The sequence below is a fragment of the Neoarius graeffei genome, chromosome 14 (genome assembly GCF_027579695.1).
Source record: "Neoarius graeffei isolate fNeoGra1 chromosome 14, fNeoGra1.pri, whole genome shotgun sequence".
In the NCBI taxonomy this organism is placed as follows: Eukaryota; Metazoa; Chordata; class Actinopteri; order Siluriformes; family Ariidae; genus Neoarius; species Neoarius graeffei.
The window spans coordinates 1010878-1025150 of record NC_083582.1 but is presented as its reverse complement, the minus strand read 5'-3'; the positions used below and the strand labels follow the sequence as shown (position 1 = coordinate 1025150).

At 43.7% G+C, this 14273-nt stretch overlaps 1 protein-coding gene across 1 annotated transcript in view; it reads left to right on the top strand.

Annotated features, from left to right (window-relative positions):
- The window catches only part of LOC132897866 (protein sidekick-2-like), a 127360-nt gene that overhangs the window by 65895 nt on the left and 47192 nt on the right, over positions 1 to 14273 (top strand). Inside the window, exons 22-38 of the mRNA XM_060939112.1 lie at positions 139 to 248; positions 991 to 1141; positions 1288 to 1525; positions 1710 to 1825; positions 1917 to 2106; positions 8209 to 8307; positions 8397 to 8591; positions 8693 to 8894; positions 9703 to 9806; positions 9955 to 10025; positions 10200 to 10323; positions 10404 to 10460; positions 10597 to 10698; positions 11799 to 11914; positions 12005 to 12191; positions 12389 to 12526; positions 12907 to 13068. Of these exons, the coding sequence (XP_060795095.1) occupies positions 139 to 248; positions 991 to 1141; positions 1288 to 1525; positions 1710 to 1825; positions 1917 to 2106; positions 8209 to 8307; positions 8397 to 8591; positions 8693 to 8894; positions 9703 to 9806; positions 9955 to 10025; positions 10200 to 10323; positions 10404 to 10460; positions 10597 to 10698; positions 11799 to 11914; positions 12005 to 12191; positions 12389 to 12526; positions 12907 to 13068 (2362 nt within the window). The remainder of the gene's footprint in view (positions 1 to 138; positions 249 to 990; positions 1142 to 1287; positions 1526 to 1709; positions 1826 to 1916; positions 2107 to 8208; positions 8308 to 8396; positions 8592 to 8692; positions 8895 to 9702; positions 9807 to 9954; positions 10026 to 10199; positions 10324 to 10403; positions 10461 to 10596; positions 10699 to 11798; positions 11915 to 12004; positions 12192 to 12388; positions 12527 to 12906; positions 13069 to 14273) is intronic.

Below are 14273 nucleotides of genomic sequence, written 5' to 3'. Positions count from 1 at the left end.
GATTATATCAGAGTAGAAGAAACAAAGCTATCAGGAGGTGGATATTATTTTCCAGTATAATAATCTGAATTGTGACCAAAATCACACCTTTTATGGTATCATTCATGGGTGTGGCCGCTGGTACTATTCTGTTTTCAGATCAGTGTAATTGGAGAAAATGAGGACTGGGTGATGGCTCATCAGCTGGCTAATGAACCTCATGCTCGATCAATGGAAGTGCCTGCTCTCAACCCCTACACTTTCTACAGGTACTACACCTGGAGTACAACTCCTATAGCTTTTGTACAAACCATAATCATTTTGCAGATACCACACTCTTACTGCATCCCATTCACCTTCTCCACACACCTTTTAGAAGTACAACACCTTTACTTCATCACTCATGCACTCTGCAGGTATCACAACTTTACCCCCCCCCCCCATTTCTACAAGTACCACACCTTTACTGAATCCCCCCACCATCTACAGATACCTCACTCCCCATCATCTACAGATACCTCACTCCCCACCATCTACAGATACCTCACTCCCCACCATCTACAGATACCTCACTCCCCACCATCTACAGATACCTCACTCCCCACCATCTACAGATACCTCACTCCCCACCATCTACAGATACCTCACTCCCCACCATCTACAGATACCTCACTCCCCACCATCTACAGATACCTCACTCCCCACCATCTACAGATACCTCACTCCCCACCATCTACAGTCACCTACAGTCACCTTCTACATGTCATCCATTATTTTTAAAATACTTTTTGTACCATCTGCAGGTATCATAATGTTCATACTACCATCAACTGTTATGATACATTTTTAAGGTCTTTACAGGTACAATCTTTAGCACAAGCCTTGCATATCCTTTTCCATCATCAGTTGATACTCCTGGTACAAATGGAGTAAATCGTAGCACTATCACTACCATCATGATCATCTTGCTTGTTCTGTGATTTGATGTGTGTGTGTGTGTGTGATCTGCAGATTTCGTATGCGTCAGGTGAATATTGTGGGCACCAGCCCACCCAGCCAACCTTCTAGAAAGATCCAAACCCTGCAGTCTCCCCCTGATATGGCTCCACTGAACATCACACTGCGTACAGCCAGCGAAACCAGCCTCTGGCTCCGATGGGTGGTACGTCTTAAAACACACACACCTTGACTGAGATCTCATTATCACATGCTTCATTTAGGTTCATATTTATCATGTATTTACTTGCAGTTAATATAAAGATCCTTTTGGGGCTAGAATGTTTGAATGTTGTGTGATTTGTGTTCCAGCCCCTGCCAGAGTGGGAGTATAATGGAAACCCAGAGTCTGTGGGTTATAAAGTGCAGTATAGTAGGATTGGACCTCCTGCTAAAGTCTTAACCCACATTATTCCTGACCGTTTGGAGAGGGAGTTTACCATTGAGGATTTGGAGGAATGGACTGAATATGAGGTCAAAGTCCGAGTGATTAATGGCATTGGAGCTGGACCATGGAGTCAACCTGTTCGAGGGCGGACCCGAGAATCTGGCAAGATATGAACTTGTTTTTCTTTCTTTTCATTACTAGTCCTCCACAAACATCTCAGTGGTTTGTTTAATTTGCAGTTTCATTCAGTTCAAGTCAAAGTTGGTGGTAAAAATACCTGTAGAAGGTAGCCTTGTGTATGTGTTACTGATTATCTCTGTGTTTTTCTTTCTCTTTCAATCTCTAGTGCCCTCCTGTGGTCCATCTAACGTCTCCGCATTCTCCACATCCTCCAGCAGTATCCTGGTTCGCTGGTTTGAAGTTCCTGAGCCTGACAGAAATGGGCTCATCCTTGGCTACAAGGTCATCATCAAATAATAATACCAATAATTTTGACTCTTCATAATAAATCTCAATATACTTTAATGTTTTTGTGTCTGTCTGTTTCTCTCAGGTGGTGTATAAGGAAAAGGATTCAGACTCTCCTCTTCAGTTTTGGACAGTAGAAGGAAACACCACTCAGAGTGCTGAGTTAACAAATTTGGGGAAATATGTCCTCTATCAGATACAGGTTTTAGCATTCACACGCATCGGAGATGGACACCCATCCACTCCTTTGATCCTCGAACGCACGCTTGATGACGGTAGGCATGACAACCATGATGAGTATCAATCACAGCGTGCATAAGGTTCGGAATGATAGATTTGATAGAACAGTGCAAGAGTTTGTGCCTAATCTCAAACAATTCAATTCAAATTCATTTATACTGTGCTTTTAACAATGAACATTGTCACTAATGAGCAAGTCAGATGTGAAAGTGGCAGGAAAAGCCCCTGAGATGACATGGGGAGGATCCAGCCTCAAAAAGAGACCCATCCTGTTCAGGGTGACACAAGAGAGTGCAATTATGAGTCATTACTGTTCCACAACTGCATGACATAAAGTCAAACAGTACTGCTGAGTGTGCTTCGAAAGGATCTTTAGTATGAGCATCAGGGCTGTTTATAAACTTCATTAGAGTTTTTAGCTTTAAATCTACTGTATATTGATCAAGTGAAATTATCTCCTGAATAATGAATTAGACTTGGGCAAGAACTGTTTTCAGAATTGCAGTCTTTCGGCTGTCCAAGTGAAATCATCCACAACCATCTTTGAGAGTATCCATGTGCTACCATCCATCCATCCATCCATCCATCCATCCATCCATCCATTGTCTGTAGCTGCTCATCCTGTTCTACAGGGTCGCAGGCAAGCTGGATCCTATCCCAGCTGACTACGGGTGAGAGGCGGAGTACACCCTGGACAAGTCGCCAGATCAACACAGAGACAAACAACCATTCACACTCACACTCACACCTACGCTCAATTTAGAGTCACCAGTTAACCTAACCTGCATGTCTTTGGACTGTGGGGGAAACCGGAGCACCCGGAGGAAACCCACGCGGACACGGGGAGAACATGCAAACTCCACACAGAAAGGCCCTCACCAGCCACGGGGCTCGAACCCGGACCTTCTTGCTGTGAGGCGACAGCACTAACCACTACACCACCATGCCGCCCCTCCATGTGCTACCATCCACAGCAATCTCACAGCACAGTTAAAGTTAAGGTTATCCAGGTGGAGCCCTTCTCAGTAGCAGCAAGGGATTGCCAGGTGAAGGAGTCTCCAAGCAGAAGTAGAACATCAGGATGGACCAGGCAGGTCTGATGGGCAGATAGAGTCAGGATCACCAGCATCTCATCAGGCAACAGAGTAACATGTGTAGCTAGAGGGAGAGAGAGAGAGAGAGAGACCTATAGTTGTTTAAGAGGATGCACATGGTGAACATACCAGCAAGAACTCTGACAGGACTCGCTATGACAACATAAATAAAGCCAGAGCCTGAGGGTAACATAGGCATAAGAGCCCTGAAATGTAACTGAAATTGAAAGGCCATTGAGAGTTGCTACATAATCAGAAAGCAAATGTCCAGCTGCCTGAGGTCCGAGTAGAGTTCTGTTTGGAGAAAGTTACTCAACTTCCAGAGTCTCATGTCCTTTACTTATTCCTCAACTGTTACCTGGTTTTACTGAAACGTGTTGTCAACATAACAGTGGAAGCTAATTCCATGTTTACAGATAACTGTACCCAGCATTAGCAGATGTACAGGCAGGAGCAGCTGCACCACTGTGCTGCCACTTGCTTTTAAATACAGTAAAGTAGCAAAAGTACTGTGATTTAGTGCTGCTATTTATTATGGTGATGCCATTATTATTAGAATTTTGCAATGTGCAATACTATTGTTAGATTTTTGTTTTGGTCTGTTTGAGAATGGTGGGCTTATATACAGCCTTTGGATCAACACACCCGTTCTCTTGTTTTAGCCATTTTTCTGTTGTTGTTTTTTTCCCATAGAGAATGAATGGGGCTCATGAATTGAATCGTCCTGCTCAGACACACTCCATCAGAGACACACCAAACTTCATGTCATACTTTAGGCCAGTTTCCCCGACACATTCATGCAATTGGTCCTGACCCACACTCATCTTTTCCTTTCTTTTTGCTCATATCCCCCCCATTCACTGCCACTGATTTTTGGCCCCATTGAAAATGAATGGAGTTTTGGGAGAAAAACTTTCACTCTCTGTCAGTTTTTTGAACCGAGTGACCAAACATCATGAAACTTCACATGGTGTCTCAGGCCAAGTCCCCGCACACATCCATCCCCTCATCTGAGACTTGCACTAATCTTTTCCTTGGTTTTCATGCATCCCTTTTCCCTCTATAGGCTTCCATTGATTTTTGGCCCCATTCAAATGAATGGTTTTGCTCAGTAACACTTCACCACACATCCACCAAACTTCATACGGCACCTCAGGCCAACTCACCCATCAAACACACACACACACACACACACACACACACACACACACACACACACACACACACAATCTATCTCTCTCTCACACACACAAATACACACACACACACTCAATGTTAACAGTCCGCTTCACTGTGTAATCCTCTGCATTATCTTTAGAGAATGCACTTTCTAGATATTATTATTATTATTATTAGGGCGGCACGGTGATGTAGTGGTTAGCGCTGTCGCCTCACAGCAAGAAGGTCCGGGTTCGAGCCCTGTGGCCGGCGAGGGCCTTTCTGTGCAGAGTTTGCATGTTCTCCTCGTGTACACGTGGGTTTCCTCCGGGTGCTCCGGTTTCCCCCACAGTCCAAAGACATGCAGGTTAGGTTAACTGGTGACTCTAAATTGAGCGTAGGTGTGAATGTGAGTGTGAATGGTTGTCTGTGTCTATGTGTCAGCCCTGTGATGACCTGGCAACTTGTCCAGGGTGAACCCCGCCTTTCGCCCGTAGTCAGCTGGGATAGGCTCCAGTAGAGGTCTGCGCGGGTCGGATTTTTCAGTCCCGCTCCCACCCGCGCCTGCATTGTGCAGTCCCGCTCCCGCCCGCGCCCACAAAAAAATTATGATTTTCAGTCCCGCTCCCGCCCGCGCCCACAAAAAAATTATGATTTTCAGTCCCGCTCCCGCCCACGCCTGCCATATTTTGTCCCGCTCCCGCCCGCAAATCCCGCATGATGCAGACGTTCACGTTATTTCTCAGGAAAGTTCTTGTCTTGACACAGCGTGATGGTGCCCTGCCCCCTACTTTGAGTGAATTTGAGCATAAATATCTACAGCTCACATTCATGTTTATTATTTACCTTGTTTCTGAATTTAGCATGTAGTGTCTCTAATAATAATTAGTGCTGTCAAGCAATTAAAATATTTAATCGTGAATCACACATTTTTATCACATGAGAAACCATTGTAATTCTCTGATCAGCATAAAAAAGTGAATGGGCTTGCTTTGTACCAATGGTGTTTGTTTGTTTGTTTGTTTTATTGCAAAGCAGAGCTAGTAAGAGAAGTGAATTGATTTACTGCTTGTGTTAGTCTACAACTCTAATCAGAGAGACAGGTTACACAGTGCCGGTAGGCTTGACTCAATGCTATCCCAGAAATCCTTCCTGTAATATGCAAATTTGGCCGCCTCTTATTGGACAGCCAAATTTGCATATTACAGGAAGGATTTCTGGGATAGCATTGAGTCAAGCCTACTGTCACTGTGTAACCTGTCTCTCTGATTAGAGTTGTAGACTAATGCAAGCAGTAAATCACTTCACTTATGGTTCTCTTGCTAGCTGGGTGTGAACTGCGAGTCATTAGAGTGATCAAAGGATTTCCCGTTAGGGTGATCAATGGCAAATTTAAGATGCTATTCCTCACTCAATCTGGCAATCTGACTCTCTCTGCAAATTTAGGCATCTTAAAATGTTTTTATTAATGCCAAATAAAATATCCAGTACAAATTATATATGATAGACATAAATTAATAATTTATTAATTTTATTTCAAACACATTTTTAGTTAGCGGGACTGCAGCTTATCACCGCTCCCGCCCGCGCCGCATATGTGCCCGCCCGCGCCCGCAATGAGCTTTCAAAATTTGTCCCGCGCCGCACTGCTTTGCGGCGGGTCCCGCGGGACTCCCGCGGGAATGCAGGGCTCTAGGCTCCAGCTTGCCTGCGACCCTGTAGGACAGGATAAGTGGCTACAGATGGATGGAACAGAAGTAGCTAATGTTAGCTTGCTAGCTACTCAGTTTTACAGTTATATCAGTTAACAAATAATTGCAATAACATTATCCTTGTGTATATCAGCTGCTCTTTCAGGATATCATTGGGCAAACAACTTGCAAATCTCAGGAACACTGAACCTCATTGACATGCACTCTAATTACCTTTGTGTGCTGATAAACTCCTGACAAGATGCCACTGCTGTGTTTTCACTGGAGCATCGTCCTCCCAAACATTTCTCTGGAGGCAGATGTTCCTCCATAGGGCTCCTCTCCACAGAAAAGAGGATGCATATGGACACATATGGTGGTTTCTTTAGATTCAAAGATTTGAACCAAAGCTGAAGAGCTTCTTGATATTTAGTTAGAAGACAGAAATCCTGTGGTGTGTCACAGCCACATTCAGCTCTACTGCACAGTTTACAGTCAAAGCACAACTACGCTATGAAATTTTTTTGTTTGTGCTAGTTATATTTTTCGCATCTCATCTCATTATCTGTAGCCGCTTTATCCTGTTCTACAGGGTCGCAGGCGAGCTGGATCCTATCCCAGCTGACTACGGGTGAAAGGCGGGGTTCACCCTGGACAAGTCGCCAGGTCATCACAGGGCTGACACATAGACACAGACAACCATTCACACTCACATTCACACCTACGCTCAATTTAGAGTCACCAGTTAACCTAACCTGCATGTCTTTGGACTGTGGGGGAAACCGGAGCACCCGGAGGAAACCCACGCGGACACGGGGAGAACATGCAAACTCCACACAGAAAGGCCCTCGCCGGCCACGGGGCTCGAACCCAGACCTTCTTGCTGTGAGGCAACAGCGCTAACCACTACACCACCGTGCCGCCCAAGGAAATGTGTAAATAAGGGAAATGTATTGTGTAGCAGAACACTGAGTCTAAGCATTCAGTCACCTCATGAAGTTCTGTGGGGTCAAATAGTGAACCAACCATGGTCCAAAACTTTGTGGGATTTTCAGTAAAGCTGTGTTCAGTCACTGGTGTGATTGGACATTTGCTGCTGTAATGTGAAGAATTACAGATATTATAACTAAGACTGAAAGTGCAGCTCTAATACGGCAGTATTCTCTGTCAGAGTGTTAACTGCACTCACAACTAAAGCTATTATAAAGGATGGAAGGATAATTGAACCTTCTGCGCTCAACACACAGAGCCAGCTCAAGGTTCACCATGTTGAATGGATTAAACACACTCTTTATCACAGCTTTCTGATGAGAATTTCAGGCAGATCTGGTGTGGTTGGACTCTTTGCTGTCTTTAAACAACAAAATATAAACTTTCTTTGAACAATTTTCTTAAAAAAAAAGAAGTGGCAGCAAAAAGAGAATGAAAAAATACATTGACTGATAATGATCAGAATCACTTTTATTGCCATGTATGTGAACACACGCGAGGAATTTGACTCCTAGCACAAAAATTACTGACAATAAAAATATGGGAAAATTTGGCTGAGTTTAAACACAAAAACAAGAGATTCTCCTGGCAAATGATTCAAAAACACAAACTATAATCCTGATTCTGCACTTTTTAATCACAGAACAGTTTCATGTGTGCCATAATCAGAAGTCCAGCTTGACTTTGCATGTCAGGCTTTTCAAACAAAGGTAAATAAAGTGGTGTAGTTATCGTACACAGCTCACATAACATGACAAAGGTGGGTTTTTTTTAATTATTATTTATTTAATTATATCCAGCATGAAACCAAACCAAATAGTCAACCAATAAAAAGTATCAATTTCACTCCGATTCGGAACGAATGACCTCAGGTTATCCTTCAGCTGATGTGGAGGAATTTGATTTTGGCTGGTAAAAATGTTGTTAAAACTAGAATTATACCAAAAGGTAAACAAAAACAAGGAACCTGCCATGTCTAATTAAGCTGTTGGTCAGGACATGTCCACATCTGATGTCTTTATTCGTGTCTCAAACCAGTGGAAGTGGTTGGTGAAGAGTGCTGGCTTCATGTTGCTAGAAAAGGAGATAAAACCAAGCAAATAAATTGACTCTTTATAAGTTAGAAGATCACTGAGGCATGAAGACACACTATAGGTTAAATACACCTACAGATTATTTATAAATGTGTATATTTTTTTTCCAGTGCCTGGACCTCCAGTTGGTATCTTGTTTCCAGAAGTACGAACCACTTCTGTCAGACTGATTTGGCAGTCTCCCGCTCAGCCCAATGGCATCATCCTTGGTAAGTGTGTGTGCTGTAAATTAACTTTTTCTTGGACAGACAGACAGACAGACACAGTGTCTGACATCCTGTTTCTGCTCTCTCTTTAGCCTATCAGATTACATATCATCTAAATTCATCCAATAGCAACTCGGCGATAGTGGACGTCCTGAACCCAAGCACACGGCAATACACAGCGAACTCGCTAAAACCTGAATCTGTTTACTTGTTCAGCATCACAGCTCAAACACGCAAAGGCTGGGGGGACGCTGCCACCGCCCTGGTGGTTACCACAGAGAAGAGAGGTGAGTACAGCAACCACATTCAGATTTCTAAAACTGGAAAGCAATTCCAAGAAAGCTTTTTCTCAAGGTTTGGTTTGTAACGTGTAACCTTTGATCTTTAGCCCGACCCCAGCCCCCTCGCCATGTCATGGTGCCTCAGGAGAGTGTGCGAGCACGAAGTGTATTGTTGTCATGGGAGCCAGGCAGTGATGGTCTTTCCCCAGTCCGGTATTACACAGTTCAGATCCGAGAACTTCCTGATCAGAACTGGACTGTCCAATCAGCATCCGTCAGTCATGAGGTGGTGCCGTACACTGTGGAGAGGTGTGAATTCAGTTTAACTCCGTTTCCTCTATTATGATTAATCTCATTAACACGTCCTACATGAATGTGGTATCAGTAAGACGTTCTCACCTGACCTTACCGTTCACTTTCATGTACATGTCAGTGACAAAGTGACGTGAACTGAAAGTTTCTTAGATCTATGCAGATTAGGTGTGACATGGTCAAGCAATAAATCCATACTATTGTTGAGAATGATTCCTCAGTCCAATCCTATGGTGCATGGGGTCCAACATTTCTTCAGTTCCTCACTCACAGCCTTCGTTCCTCCCTACAATTCATTCCCATTTACAGTTTAATGGGAAAAATGGAAAACAAAAATCTTTGAACAGTTGTTTCATCTCATCCTGCTAAAAGATTAGAGAGACATAAAGCTTGGACAGCAGGAGCAGAGATCTTTGGTGCCTCTGGTGCATGTACCGTACATCGATCCTATTGGAACCTTGTTTTAATAATCTGGGAACTAAGCTAACATGAAGCTGAGCATGTAACATGTAAATTAAACTTAAATACACTTTACACAAAAGTGGTGTGTATAAATCATATAATGGCCTGTAGGATGGATATTTTGCATTGAATTAAAAAAAAAGAAAGCTGGACAGGCCACGCCCACAATTGATGAAGTCTCAGTTACTACACACCAAGAAACAAATTACAAGCAACCTGAGAAATTATTACCTGAAATTCTGAGCTAACACACACTCGGAGAGCCAGTTTACACACAGGAAGTGAGTTCATGCAATTATAAAATGAGTTAAATGAGATTGAGGGAAGAATTTGTGTCTTTCAGACTGAAGCCTTTCACCTCATATCAGTTTCGTGTAAAGGCCACTAATGATATCGGAGACAGTGATTACAGCGAGGAGAGTGAAGCCATGACCACTCTGCAGGATGGTAAGGGATAAGGTCTATTTGTCTGTCTGTCTGTCTGTCTGTATCAGGTGTTAACGCGCTGATAACTAACTCCTTAGTTAACGCTGATTCTTGGTTCATCTCGTCATGGGTTGTTAATATTTTACTTCTCTTGTATCTCCATGTGCAGTTCCTGATGAAGCGCCCATCATCCTCTCTGTTACTCCTCATACCACTACGTCTGTTTTAATTCGCTGGCAGGTCAGCAGGGTTCAAACTTTTGAGAACAAAGTTATTTTTAGCAAGGTTTTTTTTTTAACTACAAGTTTTGTAGAATGATGATGTTGTGAGTTTGTAAACCCATCATTATTCCAGACTGTTGTGTCATTAAAAGTGTCACTTTGTTTGCATTTCAAACATGTGTTTGTGTTTCAGTCTCCATCGGAGGAGAAGATTAATGGGATTCTACTCGGGTTCTGTATTCGTTATCGAGAACTGCTTTACGAAAGATTACGAACTTTTAACATCCAAAAACACTCAAGCTGGACCGAACTAACATGTAAGTTATTTGGTTTAATTTCATCTTAATTTGTGTTGTATTTATTTCAATTACCTTTTCACTTTTTGTCTCCGTCTCAGATCCGTACAGCACGAGGAACCTCAGTGAACCATCCCTCCGCCAGTATGAGTTAGACAGTAAGCCCCCCCCCCCCCCCCCCCGTGTGTAATTTATGTGGTTTCTTACACAGTGAGGCAATAACTTATTTTTAGACATATTTACACACTGTGTCCATGTTTCTGAAAAAGTGTGTGTGTGTGTGTGTGTGTGTAGATCTAACTAAACATAAGCGTTATGAGATCAGAATGAGTGTGTTTAATGCGATGGGAGAAGGACCAGTTAGCTCTCCACAGGAAGTGTTCGTTGGAGAAGCAGGTGAGTCGTAATAATAATAATAATAATAATAATAGCCACTACAAAAAGTTTTAGAAATGTTTCATGTGTATCTGAAGTGTCTCATTTAGTCATTTGTTTACTGATGTAACTTTATTTATTTTATTTATTTTGAAAAATGATAGTCCCTTTTAGAAATGCTCTTGCCATGAAATTGTCTTTTGGCTCGATCTCATACAGCCGGAGTCACTTCACGGTAGATGATTTTGAGCCTTCTGGGGGTCAACTGGCACTCATTCCAAGCCCTTCCTTCAGAATATGTGAGAGGCGGGGTGCTACCTTAACAACCTGGAGGGCATGGCTTCCATCCCCAGAAAGTTTGGTCATGTTGAAAATTGCTGTGGGTCAAGTGTTGGATGAATTCATCCGTCACAACCGTGAAGGCATCCCTGAGGCATACGTGAGGTTTACACAGACTACTGGGGGTTACTGTAGCATTCTGTCACAATCATCATGCTCAGAATGTTCATGGAACAACATTCTGCAGGAAGTGAAAAGTTTGCTTTGGGGCGTGGCTTATTTTATCTTGCTGTAGCTATACTGTACTACAGCTGTGAAAACTGTAAACACTACCGTCATTGCTGTAAGACCGCACGTCGCTATACCCAACCGATCTCAACCACAGAGGCTACTGCTGCCCAGCCATCGTTACCGTTGCCAACCATAATGGCGTCCGTCATTGCTGGCGGTGCTTCTGACATGGCTACCATGGCTTTGTTTGCATATTTACTCCACCCAAAGTTATGCAACAGACCATCTACAAAATCTGCCAGAATGACCACAGGAGCTCCAACCACGGTTCTCACAGATCAACCAGCTGTGTGTGACCTCAGCATTAAGTGTTGGCATGGCTTTAAAAAAATCACTCACTCACCAACTAATAATAATCATAATCATAATAAAATATTTCATTTGAAAGACAGCCTTCTTCTAAAGGCCTCCTTTCTCCAAACCAGATGATTTGAGATGTTTATTTATAAAAATCCCATCGTAGATGCAAAAGGCTGTGGAAGTGTTTTAATGAGATGAACACACTGCAGGTTTTTCTGTCAATTTATATCTTGACCGATCATTTTTCACAGTGCCCACAGCACCGCCACAGAATGTTGCCATCCAATCAGCGACTGCGACACAGCTGGATGTGACATGGGACCCGCCCCCTTTGGACAGGCAGAATGGAGACATACAGGGCTATAAGGTGGGAACTTATTCCCAACCCTAACCCTATTTTATTTAAAGATCTCTTCCTGAGTATGTTTGAACTTCTGCGTGTGTGCTGCTGTATCAGGTGTATTTCTGGGAGTACGAGCGTAAGAATGACACGGAGAAGTTAAAGACACTGTTTCTGCCTGATGGAGGAGTGAAGCTGAAGAATCTAACTGGTTTCACCACTTATATGATCAGCATCTCTCCCTTTAATGCCGCCGGAGATGGACCACGCAGTTCACCCACCAGGGGGCGCACTCAGCAAGCAGGTACTACAGGTTACTCAGGACAGTGTGGTGTGATCTGAAAGCAGGAGAGATAATTGCTTGCTTCCTGTAGCATGTAACATGAGAGTCTGACAGAATTTGTACAAAAACAACATGGACGTAATGTGAGTCTGACAGGATGTGCGGTCACTTGTATGACTGGAACATGGAAACTCCTTCTCTCTCTCTCTCTCTCTCAGCACCCAGTGCTCCGAGTTTTATCCACTTCAGTGAACTCACCACCACATCTGTGAACGTGTCGTGGGCAGAACCAGTTTTCCCCAATGGGATCATTGACGGTTACCGCCTTGTTTATGAACCCTGCAGCCCCATTGATGGTCAGTAGAGTTCATACTTTCACAAGTGCATTGAAGGTAAAATTCTCCCAGGATGGGCAATAAACCGAGGCACTGTTTTGATGAATTGTACCTGTGTGTGATTGGTCCAAGGTTTCTAGAACATTCTTGATAAGTCTCTATGGTTTTGTCAGCTTTAATTTTTTTACTTGTTATAAAGCGAAAGGACAACATTATGAAATCCAGAGGCAGGTTGATGTAAGCATGAGCTAAAATCTTCAAGTCATGGTCAAAACAAGCAACAGTTAGATTGGTCAGAGAGAGCAATCCAGAGAGAAACCATAACAAAACGTGGAGAAAGCAATGTTTGTTGGAAAAGTTTGTTGTCTTCCTTCCTTTCTTGACTTTGCCTCTTTCCTCAGGTGTGAGTAAGATTGTCACAGTGGATGTGAAGGGAAACGCCCCACTGTGGCTGAAAATCAAAGACCTGGTCGATGGAGTTACCTACAACTTCCGCATCCGTGCCAAGACCTTCACCTATGGGCCCGAGGTGGAGGCCAACATCACCACCGGCCCTGGAGAAGGTCTGTCTCTCTCTCTCTCTCTCTCTCTCTCTCTCTCTCTCTCTCTGCACTGCATGCTGGGAGATTGGTGGTGGAGGGTGTGGTGAGTAGCTGAGAGTTTGTGACTTTCTTTTCTAAACTTTTCTATTGTTTTTTCTTGTGATATTTACTGTTTAATTATTTTGCAGTTGTTGATAGTGTGGTGGCGGCACGGTGGTGTAGTGGTTAGCGCTGTCGCCTCACAGCAAGAAGGTCCGGGTTCGAGCCCCGTGGCCGGCGAGGGCCTTTCTGTGCGGAGTTTGCATGTTCTCCCCGTGTCCGCGTGGGTTTCCTCCGGGTGCTCCGGTTTCCCCCACAGTCCAAAGACATGCAGGTTAGGTTAACTGGTGACTCTAAATTGAGCGTAGGTGTGAATGTGAGTGTGAATGGTTGTCTGTGTCTATGTGTCAGCCCTGTGATGACCTGGCGACTTGTCCAGGGTGAACCCCGCCTTTCACCCGTAGTCAGCTGGGATAGGCTCCAGCTCGCCTGCGACCCTGTAGAACAGGATAAAGCGGCTACAGATAATGAGATGAGATGATAGTGTGGTTTAGCGTGCGTGTTTGTTTGTTTGTTGGCTGTTTTGGCGGGGATGTCATCCCCGGGATGCCGCCCCTGTCCTTGAAACATGGGGTGAGGGTGGTGCCACAACCTACGGTTCTGGTGGAGTAGGTGCTGCACGTGGTCGGAGAACAAGTGGGTTATGGAAACATCGTGTGTGCTTCCCACATGAATAAAGCGGTTGTGGTGTTTATGAAACATCAGGAGCTTGTCAATCAGCTCATAGAGAGCAATATATAACCCCGATTCCAAAAAAGTTGGGACAAAGTACAAATTGTAAATAAAAACGGAATGCAATGATGTGGAAGTTTCAAAATTCCATATTTTATTCAGAATAGAACATAGATGACATATCAAATGTTTAAACTGAGAAAATGTATCATTTAAAGAGAAAAATTAGGTGATTTTAAATTTCATGACAACAACACATCTCAAAAAAGTTGGGACAAGGCCATGTTTCCCACTGTGAGACATCCCCTTTTCTCTTTACAACAGTCCAGGGGCGGAGCTAAGGGGTGGCCGGGGGGGCTGTGGCCACCCCAGGGAGCGCCTTGGCCCCGCCCTGGCCACCCCAGGGCCGGACAATTAAATTTATAAAACCGATATGTCCCACGAAATGTTAGTTC